The sequence below is a fragment of the Zootoca vivipara genome, chromosome 16 (assembly GCF_963506605.1).
Source record: "Zootoca vivipara chromosome 16, rZooViv1.1, whole genome shotgun sequence".
Classification (NCBI taxonomy): Eukaryota; Metazoa; Chordata; class Lepidosauria; order Squamata; family Lacertidae; genus Zootoca; species Zootoca vivipara.
In genome coordinates, this window is record NC_083291.1 from 38,040,250 (window position 1) to 38,065,236 (window position 24,987).

A 24,987-nucleotide genomic window follows, 5' to 3' on the forward strand; every position below is an offset into this window, starting at 1 on the left:
AGTCCTATGTAGACTTAAGTATCTTAGTCTTAAATAATGCTTTCTACCAGTTTACCTGGGGAAATGGCTTTCTAATTTCCTGGATGTTTAAAAACCCTGTTATTCCACTGCCTGCCTTCAACTCCTCTCCAAAAAAGGGAAAAAATAATTTTCTTGTTTTTCACAAAATATCAACAATTTAATATTGGAGGAAAAATGCCTTGGTTAAAGTGTCATGCAGCCCAGCCGATGTTAATTTTTTATTTGACAATTGAGTTCTGAAATATCATCCTTTCTCACCTCTCTTTAACATAGCTTTTCAGGTGCACTCTCTGTTAAGTCTCAAAGATCATTACAGTGAAGACTGACACAGAAAAATCCATTAACCTGACTCTGTCTTTGTTCAGTACCCTTTTGTCATCTACTGGTCTTTCTACTTCTCTGGGTTTTTTGGGGGGTGGCAGGACTTCTGAAGTATTAAAAAAAAGTTTTAAATATTCATTTTCAGAGCCATAACACTATCCCCATCAAATTCCTTCTTTGTGTCTTATTGGCAACGTATGTATGTTTGGCCTAAAGGGCTTTCTCTTCTCTTGGTGATGTGCAATTCACTACTGGAGGGAGAGCAGGGCTTACTACAGCTAGGGTAGGGGAAACTTTCTGTCAGAAACCATGTGCCAATGATGGGCCAGGCTGCTGCCAAAAATGGGCAACCTTTTTCTCTGTTTTCCTGCCACCCACTTCTCCCTAGAGTGGACTGCTAGGGAAATGGACAGATTACTCTTGCCAGAGGACTGAACTGATCAATTGTAGAATTTCCCATCCTCCTCCTCCTCCACTTCTGGTAGGTTCTCCACCATCACCAGCAGTATGGGATTTAGGCTGACAGCAACATGTGGCCCTTGGGCTGCAGGTTCCCTACTCCGGCTCTACAGTGACTATTAGGCACCTGAAAGAATCACATCACACTATTTTTTACTGAAAACTAGGGTGCCAGAACTCAGAATTTCAAAAGGAGAAAGCAGCTACTCAGGGCTTCTCAGTGCTCCACAGCTATCCTCCTACATAGCAGGAAGTTACAAGACAGGAGCAGTCACTAGATCTGTGCATGCCTACATTTTACATGACAACTGCTAAAAGCACCCCTGACGGATGAGGTGGCGCTCACCCCCAAAATCCAAGTAAGTTCATTAACCTCCAAAGTTTAATAATAATAAAAAAATCATAATACAATAAAATAACACACCCCTCCCTACCCTCAACAGCCCACCCTCCCCTGCTGGAAAAAAGGAAAAACACTAAAAAGAGAAAGACAAAAAGACTTTAGTGTCAGAGCCTGAGGCAGCATGGGGCCCATGATTTGGGGGTAGGAAGGTCAGGGTGTAGTAGAGGCTGGAGTGGAACGAGAAGATTCCTTGCCCTTTCCACCACCCTAAAGAACAAAGTGGTTACCCCAGTTCCTATAAAACCCAACAGGTACCAGGAGGATAGGGATGTTTGGGGAGAGCTGCCCCTCTGTGCAACAGGAGGCGCTGCCCCTGTTGTATCTAGGGAATGCTGGTACGAGGAGCAGGGCACTGCCCTTAAGAGGGCACCTGACTCCTTTTACTGCCAGAAGCAAGGAGCTGGGGATTTTCCCAGCACACACTGCTATCGCCACCCACAACAGGTCTCTGCAAGGCTCTAGTCCTTACAGCAACAGGGTGCACCCTGCTGCTTCCACCAAAGGGAACTGGTGGGTCCTGCATTTGGTGCCCATGGTGACCCCTGCAATGCCTCCCCCTGCCGAGGTATCAACAATACAAAAGGAGGAAAAAAGAAAATGAAATATTACATCATCTGAAAATAGTCTGGTGCAGGGCCAGTGCTGAGTCCGGGTGGGGGAGATCGTAGCCTCCAGCTTCTGGGACTAGGTGCCTCCCCCCCATGCAGAGTGCTAGTCAAACCAACAGGGTGACATGGGGCTACCAGAGTCCCTTGCAGTGCAGTATAGTCCAGGAAGGGGAAATCCAGGCATCATCTAGCCGTCACAACTTCTAGGAAAAAGGAAGACAGTTACTACACATTAACTATTCGCCTGACTTAAAAAAACCAAACACCAAACCCCTGATTGCCCCACTACTAGCTCAGAACATGCCCCATTCCACATTTACCCCAACTCCATTGTGGCTGCAATCTGTGCCTGCTGCAGGGGGAGCCCCACCCTGAGGCAGCGCTGAGTCTGCCCCCCGGATCTTCTTTGGCTCTAATTCCTCCTTGGGCAAGGGTGGGTAGTCGCCGCGCTCTGTCTTCCGCTTCCGCCTTCGCTCAGAGTCTCGGCTTCTCCCACGGGTGCCACGCCGCTCTGCTTGCTCCAACTGAAAAGGAACAAGCAAGAAAGCAGGGGCTGTCAAATCCTGTTTTTCTGATGCTTATGTGGGGTTATTATGTAGTTTATGCCTCTTACAGATAAACAGTGTAATATTCTAGCATACTGCAAGCTTTGGCTTAATTTCATATATATTTTTCGTGCCAGAACTACACCACAGGTGGAGATCTGTCACGAGGGCACTCATCTGTGCCTGTGAAGTTGCTGCAGCCAACTCACTCAAGGCTTTGCAAAAGTATTCAAACTATTCAGAAACCCAGTATTGGGTAAAAGTGAGAAATGTACTAAGTACAACAATGGGCAGGGTTGATTTCCTTGATGCCATATAGAGCAAGACCAGGGTGCTCCAATTCTGCCCCTGTGTGACTTCCAGAGAATATCACAACTGCTGCAGTTACTGCAGAATGCAAAAAGGGGGGGGGGGAGAAAAAGGATGGATTCAAAGCTAATCCTGTGCAGGTAATTCTAATATCAACATAGTAATCAGTTGCTTCTACAATGCTGTTAACTTATGACTCAGCCCCTCTGCACTGACCTGCATAAGCCCTTCTTCAGGCCCTTCACACAGGTAATGCAACTATAGGCACACTTATTCTACACCAGCGAAGTCTACCACTTATTCTAATAAACCACCTTCAGTTTTTCTGGATTCTAGATCTGCTCTCTGCTAGAGAGCAGGCTGGATAAAAGAAGCCATGTTAGGAAAACAAAGAATCTTGCAGCACTTGAAAGACACAATAAATACATTTTTAAAGGTGCCCCCAAGACATTACATTATATTTTTGTTTTTTGCTGTTAGCCGAGCACCATTTTGTTGAAAGGCAGGATACAAATGTAACATTATTATTATTATTTTTAAAAAGAACAACAACCAGCTGCTCAGTTCATGAGTGACTCCAGCTTTGATAAGAGTCCCTTGAGGTATGAATCTATTCCTAACTAGCTGGCCAGGCCACACGTTGCTGTGGCTCATCCCTGTGATCCCCCCCACCCTGTCCCGATTCATGACCTATCCCGTCCCCTCCTGCCCCCAACCCACACCCAGGCGAGTCCCCACCTCCATTCGGCCTAGTCTGTAAAGGCAAGCCTCCGTTCGGCCTAGTAGGGCGACCTGGTCCCTGGGGGCGGCGGGATCGGCGGCGGTGCAATCCGCGGGGTGGGGTGGGGGTTGTGGAGAGGCCTAGATCGGCAGCGGCATGATCCGTGAGGTGTGTGGGGGTGTGTGTGGAGTGGGGTGTTCCGTGGATGAAGTGGGATCTTTGCGACGGCAGGGAATCCCTGGGGAGAGGCCTGGTCTCGGCTGCGATCTCCGAAGCGGGCCTGGTTCCCTGAGGAGCGGCGTGGTCTTGGGCGTTTTATTCTCTGTTGGAGGCGTGGTCTCCGGGGCGTGAGGGATTGTGGGAGTATGTTTGTCCATTGTTCATTGAATGTCCACTGGAGGGTGCAGTTTTTTTGACCACAAATCCAGGTTTTTACCTGTGTTAGGTGTGTCAGCTCGTCAGTGTAAGTGCATGATTACCTGCTCTCATGTGACTCTGAGGTTGTGGCCAAATTTCAGGATGACTGGGTAAGTGCTTGTGGGAGAAAAGTGGGGAATAACACACATGCACCTACACCATTTATATATATATAGATTCACTGACAAATGCCACATCCAGGAGTCCTCCTCCAACACTCCTGTGATGAAGGAGGCCATAATGAATTCATGGCTAGTGAAAACAGTCCCGACAAATAAGGAATCAGATCAGGATTTCTGATAATTAGAATATGCCCCCAGAGGGGGGGGTATGGTCACTTACATCTAGCAGTTGGTGGAATTTGTCGAGCTGGGGAGCAGAAGCAGCCTGCAGCAGGCGCCAAATGCTCTGGCTCTCATCTAGCGTCACCTCCAGAAGATCTCCCTCCATTAGCAGCTCCTCCAGGGGTAGACGAATGGCATCTGTCACCTCCAGTACAGGGCCCTGCAGCCGTGGCAGGTAAGAGCAGAGTGTCTCCAGGTCTGTGAGAGGGGCAGAAAGGCAACTGAGGAGAAGAAACAGCTAGAATCCTCTGCTGCACAACAGGGCTAGGACTAATTTCCCCAAATAATTGTTAAACCAGGCAGACACCAAAGGTGCCTAAAAATAAGTGGAACACTCAAACTATAAACTCCCTGAATTCAAAGTGAAGTAGGGAAGCTGGCAAAATAAGGGCTTTACTAGAGAAATACCTGAGGCACAGGAGCCATTCTTTTCGGGAGCTGTGGAGTCTCCGTTCTCCAAGGAAACCTGGTTGAGGAAAAGGAAGGTGTGTGATGAAATGGACTTCCATGTTACAAATGCAGTTTCTGCACAGGAACTAATGTAGCCCTGTAGATGGTGACAGGGCACATGAGATTCACTTGAGATCATGGCAATCAAGGCAAGGCAATTCTAAAGGTGTATATTACATCACACTTTGTCATTTTCAAACCTTTGAGACAGAGTGGCTAAACTGGTGTGATGGCTTGGAATGCTCAGCTGTTTAAGGAACAAAGCAGTTGGCAAACCAGCTTTTGAAAGAAGAAAGTCGTAGGTTTGGGTGAGGCTGAAATCTCACACACAGTCTGAGGACTGTGAGGAGGTCCCAGAACATGAAACAGCTATGGAAATAGGGGTGCAGAATAGGCAATACAATGAGAGACCTGTAGAAAGTGTCAGGAGAAAAAGGCTTGCAAAAATGCAGAGAAAACTAGGAATTGAGGCAAGGGACTTATCAAGAAAAGGAGAAAAGGACACGGAATGAACTTTCCAGTGCTTAAGGAGAGGTGTTGCATACTAAGTGAGGGAGAGAGAGGAATGCTGGAGGAGGTGGCCCAGAAAGAGGGTGGCTAAAACCAAGTGGGACAAACTAGAAAGTGGCCTGATGAACCAATGGGTGATGGACGTGGGGCAAAATAACACACAGTGTCTGGCGATAGGACTGCACATTAATAGCAGGAAGTGGGCAGGCAGGAGTGTATAAGGGCTAGATGCAGGAAAATTCTGCCAGCAGTGGCTTCTCCTGTTATTATAGCAGTGTGACAAGGGAGATGAAGGCCAAGCAACAGGGGTGGGAGATGAATTTCACATATTGATCTGATTCAAATAATTATTTGGTTTCCAGAACAGATGAAAAGATTTAAGATTCAGAAGCTGGCAAAGAATCTTATTTTATTTTTCCAAGTGGCTCCATTCTCTTGCATATTAATGGTTCCAGCACTTCTTTTTGTAATAAGGAAAGTAGATTATTGTTCTTCCTCATCCCCGCCAATATTTTTGTTATTTTCATTTTTTAAAAACCCCAATTACCAAATTCTTCAAAGGCCTCAAATACATTAAAGTGTATTAAGAATTCTTCCAGTAGGTGCGGGCACTAACAAATGTACAACAAAAAAGTTCCTTATTGCAAAGGCTGAAAGGATGAACACCCACCATCCACTGACTACACAATCGTATGAAGATTTCACTGCTCTTTCTATATTGGAACATGTGGATAATAACCATGAATCTCATTTAGATATCTATTTGGACAGAAAATCTATACATTTACTTTTTATTGTTATTGCTAGCTGACATTTTTCCAAAATAAGAATATTCTGCCGCTAGAAAGCAAACACACCTATGTGAAAGACAAATACATGCACCACACTTACGCTCCCATCAGACTTGGCTAGTTAGCACTAAAAACCAGCCCATCTCTCCCTGTACTCACTTACCTTGGTCTGTTCATTACAGCTGCTCTCTTTGAGAGCACCTGCTTCCTTGGCCGAATCGCCAACCAGTCGCTGCCGCAGCCCCGCCAAACGCTCCAAGGTAGCTGCTACATCTGAGGAGGCTAGGAGCTGGCGGGCACGGTCCTGCCATGTAATGGCACGCTCTGTCAAGCACTGAAGAGCTTCACCCTCAGGCAGTCGCACAGGAAGCTTCTGTAGAGCTACAAGCAGAGCTAGGATCGTCTCCAGGCGGGGCCGGCGAGAGCGCTGGCACAGTGGGCAGAGGAATTTTGCTTCCCATTCCCACCATGCAGGAGAGGGGCGGGGGTTGCCAAGGCGGGGCCAAGCCACACAGGTGGTGTGGAACCAGTCCTGACACAGTTCACACTGCAGCATAGCAGGGCTTGGAGGCTGGGAACATACACAGTACTGGCCCCCAGGAGGACTGTGCGTTGATGGCACAGGCTTCTGGGCATTTGACTGACGTAGGCGTAGGATCCCCGCTTTCTCCTTCTGCTCGCCTTCTTTGAAAGCCAAGATCTGCTGGCACAAGGTTACATAGTCGTGATTACGTAGAAGTAAAAACTTAAGCAAAATCCCATTCTCCTCACTAGAACCTAATTTCCTCTTCTCCAAACAAGGTACTACTAGATTAGTGATGGGAAATCTGTGGTCCTCCAGATGTTGCTGCACTATCTGGCTGGGCAATTTATAGGAGCTGGAGGGTTACAGCTACCCCATCTCTGAACTAAAGCAAGTTATTAGCAAAAATCCAGACATGCTACCCATTTCCCAGATTCTTCAATATTCATCTACAAAAGCACAAGTCCACCATATCAATCTTTATATTTCAATAGCAATGCAGTCCTACTTGCTTTCAGAATCATTAAATTTTAAAATTGGACCTCAGCAATATCCAAATCATTGCTATGATTTTATTGAATTGTATTAATCATTTTGATGAATTTGTTGTTTGCTTTATTCATTTGTTACTGTGTTTGATAGTATAGTGATTGCAATGTCTGTTGTTTTTTAATGCTATTGTGATGATTGTAAGCTGCTTTGAGCTCAGAAATATTAGATCAAATCAATCACCATCACAGGTGAAGAAACAATCCTGCCAGCCTGGGGCTAGTTCAGAACCAACACCTCTCACAGGAGAAAAGGCCCCAGATCCCATTCATAACACAAATAGCCCTCTCAAGCCAGCCACTCACAACGGAGCCAGGGTCCCTGAGGTCTTGTGCTGAGAGGCCCAGGCTTTCTGTATCAGATTTGTAAAGGCCTGGTTCCTTCTCCCGCTGCCACTTGGTACGTTTGACACTGTCCGAGTCGGCATCAGCACATGGGCACAGCACCTGGGAGAAAGAGGTGAGGTATGAAGTCTTTTGATTCAAGAGGTCAGGCCCTAGAATGGCATCCACCCATCTCACACGCACAACACCATCACTAACCTCAAGTAACGTGTAACAGGAATTCTTTTTTAGGAAGGTTTTGGAGGCCTTTTCCCGCCAGGAATGCGCAGTAGCCACTTGCACTTCTAAGTGACGCAATTCCTCCAGACGCACCGGCAAATCCCTACCCACAGCTACAAGCCCCTCCAGGTCATCCAGGCAAGGATAATGATCCCCATTCTGTAAAGAGGTTATAGCACATATTGAAGAGGTTATAGCACACAATGACAGATTCTGGGGCCTTTACAGCAAAGTTACCCAAATCCTCAGGGTTACAGCACACCTGGATCTCCTCAACATCAGCAATCCAAGCCTGTGCCTTAGAAAGAGCCTCCTTGAGTGACAGGATATTGGGCAGGTGCACTGGGATGTTCTCTGCCTCTTTGATGATGGCCTCTAGTGTAGCTGGTGGGTGCTTCTGCCTGCAAGTGATGGGGAGGGAAGTCGTCAGACAAGGATTTTCATGGGCATGTTTTGGCACGTAAACAAATAATTAAGTTCTGTTAAGGTGAACCCTCCCAACAAGAGCTGTGGATACTCGGGCATCTGAACTCCTCCCTATCAACAATGGTGCTTAAACCTCACCTGGCCTCCAGGCACATCTGGGCTTTTTCCTCCCAACGCTGGGCAATAGTGAGTAACTCCTGTAGTTCAGCCATGGCTTTGTCCACAGCAAGGCTAGGTGCAACCCCACAACCAGAGGTGATGAGTGCTCTCATAACAGATAGAGTGACTTTATCTTGGGGTGAACGCAGAGTCTGCTTGACCTCCTCCAGCCAGACAGCCTGTTGCACCTGTCTCTCCAGTAGTTCCATCTCTGGCACCTCCACCCCTAGGCATGTTCCCTGAGCCAGCAGTCTGTGCAGCTCTGGGGAGTTGCCTGGGAGATCCTGTAGAGCTTCCTGAACCTCAGCTTGGAAAGCTTCCACCTTCTCCAACACACCCTAGAATATGATACATATCATCAAGTCAGACAGATTCCTTTACAGTCAGTCAATGTTTCACCTAGAAAGCAACACCAGTTATCAGTGTTCCCAGTGGACCACAATGTATCTCCAGTTGTGGCAGGGGGCCACAATACACCACCAATTATCCCACCTGGACTTCTTTGATTTGATGCATGACACAAGGCAAGTTGCTCATTTGCTCTAGGAAAACACGTAATTCTTCCACTGTCATATGGACTGATGGTTCTCTGTAAGAGCAAGCAGGAAAAAGGACAGAATGCACTTAGCAGCTATAAAGAGAGAAACACAACAAAACTTGATCCCACAGAAAACTACTGAAGAAAACAGCCCTCTCACCAATACAGTACGATTAAAACAAAGAAGAGTATCCCTGCAGAAGAGGCACTCTGGGTAACGGACTGCCTCAGCCCAATGGACATATAAAGCTGGATGCAAGACTATGCCACCTACACTTTATATTGTTGTATATAAAACTCATTATCTGCAGTCTTCACTCACCCAGTTTCTTGGCTGCTTATCAGACCCAGGGCCTCCGAGACACACTTCTCTGCTTCACTCAAGCAGCTTTTGAGTCGATGAAGGAGCTCATTTTCAGGAAACTTCCTCTCACGCGCCTCAGACTCTAGGGCACGCAATTCCTCCAAGGCTGCAAGAGCAGACACACTCCATGAAGTTCAGAGCCAATTACACTTCTTCAGCTACACCTCCTGCTATCAACCTCAGGAACCCAGTTCAGAAAAAAAGCCCATGAGTTGCCAAAAGCTTTCCAACCATGGTGGGATTCTTGTCTTCTCAATCAGTGGGTGACACGTTACCTGATTCTCAGCTCCTCCATCACACTCATTCTGAATTTTATGCTTCAGTTCCCACTACCATGTCTCACTTGTCACTGCTTTTCTCAAAAGAAAAGCAGTGCTTTCTGCTCGCATCATACTTGAACCTGTATGCAGGGCCTTGGGGGATAATTGCACACTTCCCCACTGAGACCATAGAGATTAACCTTATTTGTTAGAAGACACCAGTGCCTTAAGAAATAAGAAGCCCAAGGAAAAGGTCACTTACTTCTTTTGCGTCCATCTTCAACTTCCAAAGCAATTCGAACCTTGTTGGCCCACATGTCAAAGCACTCTGCTCGAACCTTCAGCTTGTGTAACATGGCTGGGAGCTCATCCAGAGTGTACCGATACCTGAATGGAGGAGTAAAAAGAAGGGATCAATCTGATCTCAAAATCAGAACAAAGCTCACAAACGTCCATTCATCAACCCTCAAATCATGCCTAACAACCTCTACTGAAACTATTATTTCCTCCTCTCACAAAGCTACACACCATCTTTTTTTTAAGACTTTGAATGCACCTACAATTTATTTTAGTGTCAATCTTTCCATCACTTTCATTGTGTTGTAGTTACTAATGGCTACTTCTTCTCACTTCCAAGTTAGGATCTCTGAAAAAGTGAAACCTGCAGCATTCCTATTCTGCAGCCTTTTTACAGACAATAGGTTTATAGGAGCACTCTTTTAACACAGTAATGAGGTATCCTCCAAACTTCCACATGCAAGCCTGAAATGTCAGGCAGGCACAGATGTGCCATTATCTTACTATGTTTTCAACAGGTTTCCCAAGTCCACCCACCCCTTTACCCCAGGGTGTTTCCCAACCCCAACATCTGAGTCAGGGTACCAAGATGCCGTCATGTGGACCATTGGGGTAAAAACATCACTCCTAGGATAGTTGTGACTGTTGCCAATTTTGTGCTAGACAGGTGGCTGCCTCTGTTAATTTCATTTTTGAATGAAGTGTGATAGTCATGACAATTTCACGTATACAGAAGCTAAGCCTAGTAACACTTCAGGAGTCATAAACCATACATTTCCATGTGTCCAACTCAGCACCTCCTCTAAAGTGACACAAAGAAGACAGTCTTAAGATCTTAGCTGCTTTTTTTTAAAAAGCAGTGTCACATTTTTCCAATGCTGCTATAATACTCAAATCAATGTAAAACACCTAGTTCAGGCCTTCAACATTGAAAGGGCCAGTCAGCCAGATGCAGGATAACAAATACAAATAAGGGGTGTAGACAAAGAACTTGCTCAAAATAACTCGTTTACATGTTTTGCAAAGATTTATCTTTTTGCTCTGGCTGGTTAAATTACCTGATTTCTTCTTTTCATGTGCTTTTATATTGATGTTTTATTGCTTTTATGTAATATTTTTATTTATTGTTTTTATGTTACTCACAGCTTAGAGCTTTTTAGAAGTCTAAAGTGGTTTATAAATGCATTTAAATGAACAAAGCAGTCTGCTTCTTTCTGCCCACCTGAGGTACTGTTTGCTGCTGGGGCACTTGCAGAGGTCATTGATGTGGTAGAGGCAGACAAGACAATCTGGACAATCATAGCAAGCTAGTGCTGACAAGAAGCAGGTTGTCTTGCACTTGTCACATTGGCGCTCATCATCTGGGAGCAGCTCAAAGGCCTCCCGCTCTGCCTCCGTGATACCCTGGGGTGGGAGGAAACAATGATCAACTGCTCAGGCATCCACAGCTATCATACAATTGTTCCCTGCCCCTGCTTCATATAGGTGTCTACCCATCATATTTCCCTGCACCTTGTCAAGAAGAGCCTTGCGCAATTTGCGCTCCTCTTGCACCAGAATAAACATCTCTTTGTGCACAGCAGCTGCCAAGTTCAGGTCCAGCTTCTCAGGGCAAGCAGCCATCTTACAGATAAGCTCCTCATGTGAGAACACACAATATCGACGGAGGCGGCGGTAGTGCTCAATGCACTGACGACCAGCTGGCAACTAAAGAAAAAGAAAGAAGTCCATTTGTCAATACAACTGAGGATCTCTGGCTCCCAGGATTGTCAAGTGAACCTTACTCCACAGTCATAAACTGCAACCCACGTTCATCACCCTGAAGTCATTCTTTCTTACAAAAAAAATATTTCTAAAAAATGCAGAAATATGACTCACCCAGTCAGCAGTACAGAAGTTTACTGCTTCAGCAAAGTTATAGCCCTGGTTGAAACCACTGTGATAGGCTCTAGGGAAGGTAATGACAAACTCTCCAGCACACTGGTTGGTTCGGACAACCTGCAGAAGCATACAGGGAGAAGCAATGAGAACAGGGCAATGCAAGGGAGACACACATACAAGCTACTTAGACAGATAGATTACTCACTGGGACCCCATGAGCCATGAGTGTGTTGGGGTTCATGAGCGTTACCAACTGGTGCAACAAGTCTGGTTGACTCTCAAACAGTTCTGGGGTCAGCTTCTTCATTACATCTTCCAGATGTTCAGCAGCAAATGATGGGACCCCATACCAGGTTTTGGGCTCACCCCTGAAAAAGAAATTGAGTCAGGAAGTGCTGCTTTCAGCTATCCCTAAAATTCGGGAGAAGGCAGCCTGAGCATCCACTGATGTCAAAATGTCCCCTCAAGACATATGTTACTGAAGTGTATAGAAAGAGGCAAATTTTGATTATTTCAGACAAATTTTGTCTCTCAAACTGGTTCACATCAAGGTTCAGAAACAGGTGGTGAAGGAAGTCAGAAAAAGAGAGGAAAACTGATACGAGTAACAAAAGAAAGAGTGCTTGCTGTACTGCTTATTTTAAAGGCTTATTATTTAAAGACTATATAATGTGAGCTCCATTATAGCAGAATTCTTTCTGAGGTCCTCTTAAATTCCATGCAAAGTGCCATGAAAGCGGACTTGTGTTCACTCTTTTCTCTTTCATCTGTCTTTCTATTTAGATTTAATAAAAATAAAATAAAATATTCTTTGACCCTTATTTGTGATTTTTAAATTTTTACTGTTTGTAATAGGGACTTACTTACTTCCAACTTGGGCAGCCTTTAAAGAAACCTTGCACTAGACAACAGATCCGGCCTCCAAGCCCCCTCCCCTCCCCTCCCCACCCCAGATGTCTTACCAGTGGAGGTAGTTAATTGAGTAACTCCAATGATCCTCGATGTGCCAGCAGAAAGCAGAGAACACCATGCCCACGTAGAGCCATGGAACCTTCATGCCCGAAATATCAGCATTTATGTGGCATAGCACTGATTGCTTCAGCACCGGCATGACATTGAGGTTCCAGCCGCTAGCTGCATACTCCTGCAATCACATGTAGAGAGCTAAGAAAGAGGGTAAGGCTAGTAGTACAATGTAAGCCTCAAGTTGCAAAGGGTGAGAGGCTTAAGATATGTAGGCAAGAGGACATCAGCCTTCAATAGGGTACACACCACTTCCTCTGGAGAGAGCTGCCTTTTGCCATCATTGATGGGGAAGCCACTTCCGAATTCCTTAGAATGGATATCAGCCCCATACTCCACTGTTACATCTTCTTCAATGCTGTTAACTAAGCGCCAGAACTCCTTTTCCACCAGCTCTGTTGGCACCATCTGGGAAAAGAAGCAGAGGAAGAAGTCAAGAATACAGACCCTACATTTTTAAACTCAAGACACTAGAAACTGCATGGCAGAATCTGCAACGAAAGAACAGGATGCTGTGTTCCTTCCTTCCAGCACCCAGCGTATTCCACAACCTTCCCAGAAATAAGTTGCGTCCTACTAGCCCACGGCCTAGCCTAGTGAGGGTACTGTGACTCACATGTACAGGCATATTGAAATAGTCCGCCTTGAAAGAATCTGCCATCTCGCCAAAGCTCTGTAGTGTGTACTCTCGAGTGGCCTGCTCAAACCCAAAAGCCTCTGGGGGGCGCTTGCATTCCTATGGAAGAACAAAGATTATTTGATTTTGTAATCAAGAACAGATTTTAGATCAGGCATCTTCACATTTAGACATGCAAGAAATGTCCACTGTGCCTGCTGTCAAGAGGCAGAAAGGGACCCCTTACCGCCATGACACATTTAGGACACCTCCAGACGCCTTTTGGAATTTCAGGTAAGGGGGGCAATAGGCAGAAGATGTGGTAGTTGTCATCACAGCCATCACATAACAAGAGCTTGTCATCCTCATCTCCCCGTGCACAGATACGACAAACAAAAGACTCAATCTGGAAGAAAATGGAGCAAACCCTAAGCAGTCATGTAAGAATCAAGAACATGCTAAACCCTATCAATGGTGTTTCTTTGACAGCAGCCATCACTGGATGTTCCAAAGGAAAGAGAAAGTACAGAACAGTGATTCAACTATTGTATACAAGCAGGCAAAGTGTGATGTAGGTCACATCTCCCGGCAACCAGCATCTATTAGTCAGTCTTGATCCATCCCATCACTGATAAGAGGAAAATGAGATCCTGAGACCTTGAACAAGAGAGAGGAGGTAACCCACGCTAGATGTCCTACTCCACCAACAAAGGAAGTATCCATTGCAAAGGCAGGAAATAGAGGGGCAAATGGAGGGCACCTGACTAATGAGTAGGAACACAGAAGATTCCACTTACAAACTGAGTGTTGTGGTTGCGACGTAGGCGCATTGTCATCTTGGTGCAAGGTTCTGGGCTGTGCCTCAGCTCCTCCTTCATGTTTGCATAGCGTCGGGGCGATGTGGGCTCCAGCTTAGTCTCTGGAACAGGGGCCTCCTCTTTCACTATCACTGTTGGAGGGCACTCAGGCATCTCCTTGTCTATATTTGGGGAGAAACAAACCTTAGGAATGGAGAGGGCTGACTCTGCCTCCGGCTTTTCAAATGCAGGGCTAGCTCACAATTCCCACCTTTCTTGCGCATATTCTTGTCCTTGGCCACAAGCCCCAAACCAAGCATTTTAGGCCCAGCACCATAAATCTGCAGTTTCTTCAGTTCTGGATTCTTCTCAATGTCTTCCTCTGTTGGCTCTGGCTGCAAGGAAGGTGTAATTAGAAAGGGGATAACAATATAAGGTTATCAGCCTTAAACTGTGTCACACTCAAAGAAAGCAGCAGCAAAGGAAAGCAACAGTAGAAGATAAACTGGGGAGAAGAACTGTTGCATAGGGAGAACTGGATAATGCAAGGATAGTGCTAAGCTGTGACCGAGCTCCTGGGTCAGAACCTCATACATATTGTGCAACAGAATTCTTGGGTCCATACATCCCTGATGTCAAACATGCCATACTGCAACATAAACAAAAGTCAAGAGTGTATTATGGGAGATTTAGTCTCCTTAGGCCATATTTCCCATTTTATGTGGTCTATGGACTTCCAGCCATGAAGCAGGATAAGTAAGAGTAAAAGAGAGGCAGGAGAGATGGACAGAACAGGAACTGTACCCATGCTTGAGGCGCTCGCTCAGGTAACAGAGCTGGGGCGCTGGGAGGCTCAAGGCACGATTCGGATTCCTGTAGGAGGACGACAAAATGAGTGGGGAGTAGGGATCAACAACAGGGCTGCAGGAATTTTAATGAAGGGAGTAGTACTGGATTGTAATGAAGGAGATGGCTGCCTGGTCTAGGACTTCTTTTTCTTGAACATCTAGAAATGAAAGGAATTAAGGTGCCTTACAATTGAAAGCCAGCTGCTACAATGCAGCTACAACTGGTTAGGCTTTACTCTCCCCTAGAATTCCCCAAGAATTTCAGGATAGTCATGGTGGGGGAAGAGGCAAGAAGGAGAGGAAAACAACCACTATTTTTTACCTCATTTTACTGATGGGAATCAAGAGAGGAACTATTCAGCAACACAGCAAAGCTTAAAATGTGGGAAGGGAGAAATAATCCCGAAATTTTAATTCTTACCACCCCTTATCCTCTATAGACACCCAAGGCACCTTAATGTAGATTAGCTAGCCCTTCACACCTTTAAACCATGCTGTCACCCTAGTTCTTTCAGAGTTTTGAGAGTAGGAAAATGCGGATTTTGAGCCATCCTTTCACTGTAAACAGACAAAGTGGGGATTCTAATCCATATTCATGATGAAGACCATGGAATCATGAGGTTATTTCAGATTAATTCATGCCAAAGATCTGACCTTTTTTGCGAGACATACCCCAATAAACTTCCATGTTCCTAAAGATGAGCAATTCCCAACCCCTTTACTATAATTGGTTGTGTCTTTCATTTTATGACTGAAAATATATGAGGTTACGCTCCAATTGCACACTGTTAAGCACAAGACTCATGTCCCTGCCAACCCTGAGAGAAGTTCTTAAAAGGTTGGGCCAAGGACATCCAAAATGTTGTTTGCTCTTCATGATCCTGCTCACCCCCTGAGATATGGCAGAAAGGTCTTGCTCCATGTCTTGCTCCATGCCTAAGGTAGGAATGGGGAACTCCTAACTTCTGAGCCAGATACAGTACAGTACTCAGTGGCCCTCCAGTTCCAATCCCACCCATCAGCTGTTCAGCAGGGAGTGGTTGAGAGGGAAAAATGCTTTGGTGTTTTGCAAAGTGTGCAAATGCAGGTCCTTTTTTTGTAAGAAGATCAGCCAAGAGGTGGTCTTGTGTTCCTGGCAAATATGCAAAAAGCGTCTGTACATATTGCAACTGAATGCATGAAATGAGGCTTTGAATAGCTGCAAAGCAGGGCCTTAAGTTCAGCCATGCATTGAGGTTGTCTGCATTCTTCTGCTCGTATTATAGGGTGTTTTTTTGTTTGCCTTTTGCAGTCAGGATAACGCAGGGGTCAGCAAACTTTTTCAGCAGGGCTATATATTTTTTTGGGGGGGGGGGGAATGAACGAATTCCTATGCCCCACAAATAATCCAGAGATGCATTTTAAATAAAAGTACCCATTCTACTCATGTAAAACCACCAGGCAGGCCCCACAAATAACCCAGAGATGCATTTTTAAAAAAGGACACATTCCACTCATGTAAAAACATGCTGTTTCCCGGGCCGTCCGCAGGCCGGATTTAGAAGGCGATTGGGCCACATCTGGCCCCTAGTTTGAGGACCCCTGGGATAAAGGGTTTTGAAGAGCTTTTTTTTTACACTTTTAAAAACAAACTAGAAACAGTGAAACTAGAGTAGATTTATTAAGAATTAAACATACTCTTTCCATGGGAAATAGCTTTGCATGCAAGACTGTGTGTTAATATGATTGTGTGGTCTGGCTCCATCCACTTTGGGGGCTGGTGGCCCCACCCACTGCTGGAATGCAGCTGACAACTTCCCACTGGGGTAATATGGTTTTTCACCTGTGAGTTTTCCCTACCTCTGGACAAAAGGCTAGCAAGTGGCTATGCAGGACAGGGCTCCCTCACGTTGCAGCACCCATGCTCTGGAATGCTCTCCCTTGTGAGTCTGCTCTACCCTTCCCTCTACTAAAAGACAGCCTCTTTAGCCAGGCCTTCAGCTTGGAAGAAGCCATACTCCACAAACCAGCATATTTTTATCCAACTCTTAATGACATGGTGTCTGTTGTTCTTTTATTGAATCTTTATCATATTTTAGTTATTTTATTGCATGCCACTTTCAAAGAAGCTGCTGAAAAGCAGCTTATGCATTTTAATTAATAAAAATGCATTAACATACCTGTCCTTTGAACATGCTCTAAACAACTAGATACAACATTTACACATACTATACAGGTGCAAGAATAATCAGATTTTGCTTTCTTAAAACCAACCAACCAACAAAAAACAAAACTTTAAAAAAAACCAGACACACGCACAAAACTACATTCCAATAAACCTTTCGTGATTCACGGCTGACTAAGGCTTAAACCTACATTGTTAGCTCATAAAGATGAAGCACGCACACAAAAAAGTGAGGCAGTAAACTCTCATCTACTTGGTCTAATCACCATTCCTTTCTCTTCTTGCCATAGTAATTTAAAATCACTGAGCTTGTTCCTTCCAAAAGCAATGCTTTGTCCCAGAAGGGCCAAAGACAAACATTTCCAGTCTTTAAGACCTGTGAGGACAAGACTTCTTTATGTGGGAGGGATGCACTCCAACAGGTCTAGGAAGAAATAAGGCTTTCTGCAGAGTCAGGGAGATGCATGTGTGTAACAGCCCTGGGAGTTAGTGACTGGCCCAACCCAGAACAAAAATTGTAATTAGGGCTGAAGGTGTGTCTTATACTCACCTCCTGCTGCAGACGCTTGGCCCGACGCCCATAGCTGTTGAACTTGGATGGCTGAACTGATTGGCGCAATGGGATGCTGTGTGGCTTATACTCCTTGTCTTTCTCTTCGTTGTCAAATGGATGGGTATTGCACTGCTGGGGGAGAGTAGAATTAGCACCAAACAGACCTCATGACTACACCAACTACACCATCACTAGGGATCAGATAGCAAGTGCCTAACCCAGCTCTCCCACAAGAGATGTCCCACATGACATCTTTGTGCAGCTCAAGTCTCTGCCTTCCTGTCTACAAAAAAATCCTTTTCCAGAACAGAATAGTTCCCAAGGAGAATGCATTCAGGAGGTTCCAATCTTTCCTATAAGCATCTAAAATAAGAAGGAAATGGAAAGTGCAATGAGGTTTTAAGAGGTTGCAGAACACTGTTGTAATGAGATCTGCTACTCACCACCAAGTTGGCACCGGACTGGTACATTTCATAAGGGTAGATTATGCGTTCATAGTGGGAGCGAAGAAGGGATCCAATGTTCTTCCCCGATGGATAGGAAAGGCGTTGAGCCACTCGTGCCCACCGGCGATCTTTGCAGATAGCTTCATATCCACCTTCCTCCATCACAATCTGGAATACAAAAATATTGAGAAGTATTATTCCTCCAAAGCTTGGCTAATTTCACAAAATCATCACACAAAAGGAATGCATATTGCAGTATCATACATGGTTTTTCCTATCCCTGTCTCCAAATCACAATCCACAACAACCCAAGGCTGAGCCCTGGCGGTCACTTCACCAAACCAGTAATGAAATCCATCCATTCCACCACCCCTTTTAAACTTTACATATCTCCCATCTCTGTTTTTAAGGAATAGCTTACTTTCAATGGAGGAATCTAGTTTCCAACTTACTTTGCTGAGGCTGTACAAATCAAGGATTCGCCTTTCTACATTGGGGATTTTCAGTGCAGAACCTTGGATTTCCCAAAACTTTGCAATCTGGTCTAAATAGTTCAGCTTCACTCTGGTCTGTGCCTGGCAATAGGGACATGACAAACTGCAGTCAGCTTTTCTCATATCAATGACTTACATTAGTTTCTGACTTAATCATGAAATCTTTCAATCACCAGTTACTGACCTCTAACATATTTTCATGGTGCCACAATGAAATCAGTTTTGTAGATAGCAGACATGCTCATTGAACTGGTCTTAGACATGTGCACTATAGTAATATTTCAACTTTTCACATCTACATAGCTAAGATGTGAACCTTTTGACTACTTCACTCCAAAAATGAAGCTAGAGTCCTAGATTACCATCTCATACCTTAACTCCTTACAGCACAATTCTATGTAAGTAATTTTCAGTGCCTCCAACAGGGCTTAACAAGTGCATTTAGGATTGTAGCCTCAGGATGTTCACTCATTTCACCCAGTACAACTCAAGCTGCAATCCTATTACACATTTAAGTGGGAGAAAGAGTCATTGAATTCAATGGGGCTTTCTTCTGAGTAGACATGTGTATACCATCTTGGCGGTACCTTATGCACATAAATCCTTTGAAAAGTACAAGAGAAGAAAGAACAAGAGCATAGTATCAGAGATACTCTAATTAAAGCAATGAAGATGTAGGGAAACCCTTAAACTAAATTGTAAAACCATCAATACAAATAAATACAGGTGAAACTCAGAAAATGAGAATATCGTCAAAAAGTGCCTTTATTTCAGTAATGCAACTTATTATTTTTAATTTTTCTTTTAATTTTTACAAATGCTTTCTTTTGGAAAGTCCACAGTAATAAAACAAATAGTTACAATAATACAAAAATAAACAAAAATAAACATCGCTATTAAAAGGTAAAGGTAAGGGGACCCCTGACCAATCTAGTCGTGACCCCTGACCAGTCCAGTCGTGACCAACTCTGGGGTTGCGCGCTCATCTCGCCATTTCATTAATTACATTCCATTTATAATTGACCCGCCTAACGACAAATAATTACAATTACAACAAATAAAGGCTTGACATATCTTGCTTTGCATGTCATGCATCTATCTCACATATTGGTTTCATCTTTTAAGTTGCATTACTGAAATAGATGCACTTTTCGATGATATTCTAATTTTCTGAGTTTCACCTGTATACTTCATACAAAACTGACAGCTATTAAAACCAGAAATCCCACAATTTCTCATTATCCTCCAGGGTGCTCTCATATTTCTTGAATTATATTAATTTTGCTGCAATTTATTAAAGGCTTCTCCCAATAACCTTTTCCAGTTTCCAAAAAACAAGAAGGCACAACATCTCTCTTAGCTAGCCTATCTATCAAAAATGTGCAAGGAACCTTACAGTTCTCTGTCTCTACACTTGCAAGACTCACCTCTAGTTCATTGAGCCTCTGTATTCGTGGGGTAAACCGGAAGTTATCCACTTCCACAGCAAAGGGAGGCTGCCAGTCCTGAGAATGAGAGGGAAAGATGGTGCGGTTAGGATCCCAATGCTCTGTGTCCACACGTGTAAATCTTTTAAATCTAAACAGCAAGAGATTCCAGTACTTTTGCTCACAACACACCACCATGAGCAAGGATTAAGCTAAATATCTACATGCCTTGAAGCTCAGAAAGTACGTCTCACAGGATCTCATTTGATTTTAAGCTTACGACTGCTTAAGCACATTAAAAACAGGAAATCTTTGGCAGAAGGGGGAATACCCTTGATTTAACAATAAAACAGCCCCCCATACACAAGAGAGATCAAGCAGAGACACAGCTGACACTTGAAAGAGGCCTAGCTTTCCACATGGATGCCTCCTAGTGAAGCATGAATGCATTAGGCAGTGTAAAGTGGTGCGCATGTGTATGTCTTCATCTTGACCATTTATACAGATAGAAGCACAGGACATCATCAGTGTCTCTTTCACCCATGAGCAATATTCTTCCCCAAGGCACTGGACATACAGGAACTGAACTATGCTGATGCTGAGACACAGACACTTCAAGGGTGGGGCAACTGCTTATGGTCTTCAAATGCCAGACAGAAAGACAACGAAGGCCTGTGAAGGAGTGTGTGTGTGTGTGTGAGTGAGAGAGAGAGAGAGAGGAGGGAGAGGGAGCCAGAGACAGAGTGAGAGAGATTCACGGTTTCATAACAAAAGTGGGTCAAATTGATGGTTACACATTTTAATTTTGATCAGTTTGAACAGCCACCAGGATGTGTGTCCCTCCCCTTTCCAATATGATTCATATAAATATGTGCTATTTCTTGGACTTATGGCAGAAAATAATAGTATTTTATTGGTTTCTAACAGCATAACTCAACTAAAAAAAACTTAAGAAGCAGGCTAAGTTTGAAAATTCCTGTTTTCTCAGTTGCAAGGCATTTTATCATGTTGTTTCTAGTGAAATGCTTGCTTGAGGAATAAAGCAGATCTACAATGCCATACATTCTACTAAATGTTAGCACGCACACAAAATCATGACAAAGATATCAGACAGTAATGCCTCTTAAAATTCCAAAACCTAAAAATGGAAGAGGAAAACCAAATATGCCAACAAGACAACTCTTGGGCACCATTGTCCAGACTCACATCATTGTCCAGACTCACATCATTGTCCAGACTCACATTGTCCAGGTTCCCATCCTATTAAGCTTGACTACAGCAGAAACAGTCGAGATGGAAGACACTGACTAGTTTGAACTACTGCATATAGCTTTATAGAAACAAACATGGAACAAACCTCTTGTTCAAAATGTTCCATCTTACCTTCACAAAAAAGCTATTCACTGGACAGATGTTGGTACACTGACTAAAAACAATAGTGAAGAAGAGAAAGAAGGGTGGGTGGAGTTGTTTCAATAGCTTAAGCGGGACCAGAGGGCAAGAAATGCTAAAACAGATGGGCCCCCTTCCCCCTGCTCTAGACACACCTACCTGAATTCCATTTCACCTTCTCTTCTGGTCCCACAGAAGAATCAAAACTCTATGCAATGCCTTGTTTGATACAATCTCTGCTAGAAAAGCCTCATTGCTCTAAATAATGCTTACTAGCCTTTCCCTCTACTGCATCTTAGACAAAGTTTATGTCACTTGGACATTACAGAAATGCTTTCTGTTTGGGGTTTTGAAATCTGTAGGCTATGACCAGTTCCCGTGCATCAAGACAATACAACAGGGAAAGAACTAAATAACATACATGCAAATCAATAATATAAGCTTAACCTCATCACTGTTGAATGAAACTGTAGATGCTGCCATAGTGCAGTTTACAGCTGAGGCCCAGCAAGTGAAAAACTAAGAAATTCAAGAGACATCAGAATGTAGAAATAATCATGAAGTAATAGAAGCAGGAGATAACCCAATCTACAACTTCTACAACTTTGCGAAAGAACAAGCTCTACATCAAAACACACATTTCACCACATCTTGACTACTCAATCAGAAACCGAAGCCTCTTCCAAGCCCACAAAAATATGACAGAGGTGGATACAAAAATACTATGAAGACAGAGAACCAACATTTTTCCAAACAAAGCCAATCACTCCATCAACTTGCTCATCTACTCAACGTCCATTCACTGATGATGTCACAAGTGATGCTCCAATGTGAATGCAGATGGCTCAGCTCCCAAACAGCATGCTGGGCATCACTCCCTCTAGCATCCACAGATGCTGAGTATCCATTCTTATTAACATGCCAAGACAAGCATTCCAAACACTAAAAACACCTAATGTGGTGATCTTCAGGTATTGTTGGACTACAACCCCAATCATCCTTGACCTTAGGCAACTCTGGTTGGTGCTGATGGGAACTGGAGTTCAACAACCTCTGGTGGGCACTGGGTTGGCTCCCACTGCTATTGACTTGCTGGAAGTATGGTGGGAAGAACCCAAATATTTCAAACCCAACAAGGCCATATATCTTCCACTTCACAACTTTCCACAACTATGACAGCTCTCAATAATTTCTTTCACAAGTTACAACAGTCCCATACATCCTTAAAGTCATGTTATGCACACCCAAGCCCTGTCACTGGTGCTTCTTGAAACTGAACTCTCTCACCCACTGAAAGGGGAGTACCCCAATACAATTCTCACTCAATCTACTCCACTTGCTCACTGGTGGACACTAGCCCCAACGGCCCTCACCTGCTCTAAGCACCTGCATGTCGCACACCAAGAACCTGCTGCTCCAAATTCCGCATGCCCACTGGCAGGCACGAGCTGCTCCGAAATCCACAGTCGCCACCCAACTCGTGTCCCCTTGCCCACAGTATTCCATACTTACGGCAGGAGGGCGGATCTTGCAGATGCCGCTCTTCTCTGCGATGGGCCGGATTTTCGCAATGTAACCTAGTGGGTCGCTGAATTCTGCCCAACTGGGCTCAAAGACGGGACACTCGGGCGGCGGCAAGAAATCCTCAGGGGGCAACGGGGGTTCGGCTTCCCCTGCCCAGGCCGGGCCACGCTCCACCCACTCGCCTTGCTCTGCCCCCCACAGCCCCCGGTCCGCCTGGTCCGCCCCTCTGGGAGGCCGAAGAGCTCGATCTCCCCGGGGACCCCCATCTCCTTGCTCAGCCTTGTCGCCCCTGGGAGCCCCTCGCTCCCCCTTGGCACCCCGCTCGGCCTTCTCTGACCTGGGACCACGCTCCCCACAATCCCCGTGCTCCCAACTCTCGCCTGAAGGGCCTCTCTCCGCCCTCGAACCCCGCACCCCTCGCTCCCCTTTTTCCTCGCGAGGCGCCCAGTCTCCCTGGCCTTGGTCTCCCGCTTCGGTATGCTCCCCCAACTCCTCCCGGGACTCCATGCCCCCCGCCCGCTCCTCCCTCCCGGGGGCCCCTCAGGGGGCCATACCCGGCCCCTCCCCCTCACTTGAGCCGCAGGCCTGACTGAAGAGGGTGACTAGGCCGCTCAGCCGTAGCTGTTCCCCGGAATCGCCGCTCCCCTTAGCCTTGCTCCCGCCTCCTCTCCGGGGTCTCCCTGGTGCCTCTGCGGGCCCGGTGCCGCTCTCACAGCCCTCCCTTCCCCGACTCAAGGCCTGCCGGGTCCCCTCGGCCTGGCAGCAGCCGCCATCTTGGACTTTCTCAATACCCTCCGCTGAGGCTGTGCCATCAACAACAAAGCGTCTCCCTCCGCCACTCTCCTCAGGTGCGAAAGGAGCCTCCCCCAAATGTCGCCGCGCGCCTCTAAAATGACCTATCTCATGCAGGAACCCCCGGCCAAACGGCTCAGCCAAGTGCGTTGAGTTACGTCGGGAGCTCCAGAAGCAAAAGAAAGCAGAAGAAAAAGTCCCTCAGGGCCAAGGCGGAAGGATTCAACCAGCAGGGGAATGTGGTTGCTGGAACTCCTTGCGCACGTTTAAAGGGCCGCATCGCGCCTGCGCCAGAGAACAGAAAACAGGAAGAGGGGGGAGGACGATCGAGTGGGCGGGGCACGTGCTAGCCCCACCCATTCAGTTGTCAGAACAGCCTGAACCTCACAGCTGGTTCGATTCAGTTCAGTTTCTATCAGCAGGATCATTCGCTGTGTATTGTTGACAGATTACCTCATGCGGACTCCTTTAGGCGTATATGCGATGCGTTTAGGAACAAGGCCAAGTCAAACTTTTGACTCCTGATCCTTTGCAATCTATTGTTCAACTATACCTTGGTCCAGTAGCTGGCTTTTCCATTTTAATTGTAATCCATCCAACAGGGTTCAGCATGAGCTTCTTCAGGACACACAGGACAAGACAATCTTGTCCCTAAGAGAATTGCTATAATATAGAAGATTATTTATTGGCTATATTTTAAAGAAAAATTGTAGATAATAGTTCAAGCGTCTTGGTTTTCCCATGTTTGTGAAAACCACAATGCCCTCATAAAGATATGCATGTTTAAAGCTCCCATTGTAAAACAGGGCAAATCTTTCAACCCATGCTTGGTGTCAGATTTGTTTCTTCTTAGATTTGTACCCCGGCCCAGCAGTCGTCCTGGTGCTGGTCAGCGGCAATCTGTGCCTCATGCACGCAAGTACGGTAGGTGCCAGGTCAGGAGGTGGGGGGTGGGGGAGAGAGAGAAGGCTCCTGGTGGCCTAGAGCTGATGGGAGTTGGAATTCAAAAATATTTAGAATGCTGCAGGTTCTCAATACCTGTGCCAGACCACAGGTAAATATGCTTACTTCTCACCTTGCCCACCAACAGTTCTAGCCCTGCACACTGTCAGTATGCTGCCTCCAACATATTATCCCTGAGGGAATGTGGCCCTCACTGGAAAAAGAGTATCCTACCCTTTTAGGTACTAAATCAGAACTGCCTCTTCCCTGTACAAACCTACATTAAAACTCCCTTTCACTTTGGAGACTCTCTTCCCTGTCCCCTGGCCATCAAAGATGCAGTAAGTGAACAAGGGACCCCCCCCCACTCCTCAGCTGTTGCACACTGGAATCCACATTGTGAAATAGCTGCCCCTGGCCCTATCACTGGTGACCCCTTAAAATACTGAAACTGAGCTTGCAGTGAAAAATGAAATCTGAATTTTGGAGGATAAAACAATGCAGCGAACA

General features: G+C 45.4%; 1 protein-coding gene across 8 annotated transcripts; it reads right to left on the reverse strand.

The window, feature by feature from the left end:
- Positions 1–1,169: 1,169 nt before the first annotated feature.
- Positions 1,170–23,770, reverse strand: KDM5C (lysine demethylase 5C). Of its 8 annotated transcripts, none has more exons than XM_035140364.2 (28): positions 22,732–23,770; positions 19,828–19,905; positions 18,359–18,481; positions 17,904–18,074; positions 17,458–17,589; positions 14,700–14,768; positions 14,167–14,290; positions 13,896–14,077; positions 13,346–13,504; positions 13,099–13,218; positions 12,732–12,890; positions 12,422–12,603; positions 11,665–11,827; positions 11,457–11,576; positions 11,091–11,285; positions 10,801–10,982; positions 9,544–9,668; positions 8,980–9,127; positions 8,612–8,708; positions 8,099–8,457; positions 7,797–7,935; positions 7,514–7,693; positions 7,277–7,417; positions 6,063–6,602; positions 4,557–4,614; positions 4,147–4,346; positions 2,133–2,336; positions 1,170–2,015 (listed from the first exon to the last, which is right to left on the reverse strand). In XM_035140364.2, exons 1-28 carry the CDS (start codon positions 23,248–23,250, stop codon positions 2,007–2,009), a joined length of 4,878 nt encoding a protein of 1,625 aa, XP_034996255.2. In that variant the 5' UTR covers positions 23,251–23,770; the 3' UTR covers positions 1,170–2,006. The 8 variants fall into 8 exon arrangements, with proteins under 8 accessions (XP_034996255.2, XP_034996254.2, XP_034996253.2 ...); XM_035140363.2 differs by having other exon boundaries at positions 6,063–6,599; positions 17,458–17,592; XM_035140362.2 differs by having other exon boundaries at positions 1,170–2,012; positions 17,458–17,592.
- Positions 23,771–24,987: the final 1,217 nt, after the last annotated feature.

Bases quoted from the DNA above. Each gene is read 5' to 3' on its own strand.
- KDM5C (XM_035140361.2), bottom strand. From the start codon at position 23,250: ATGGAGTCCCGGGAGGAGTTGGGGGAGCATACCGAAGCGGGAGACCAA. The intron at 11,286-11,456 runs GTGAGTCATATT...CTTTTTCTTTAG, and splicing joins ACTTCTGTACTGCTGACTGG to TTGCCAGCTGGTCGTCAGTG. The intron at 4,347-4,556 runs GTATTTCTCTAG...CCCCTCTCACAG, and splicing joins GAATGGCTCCTGTGCCTCAG to ACCTGGAGACACTCTGCTCT.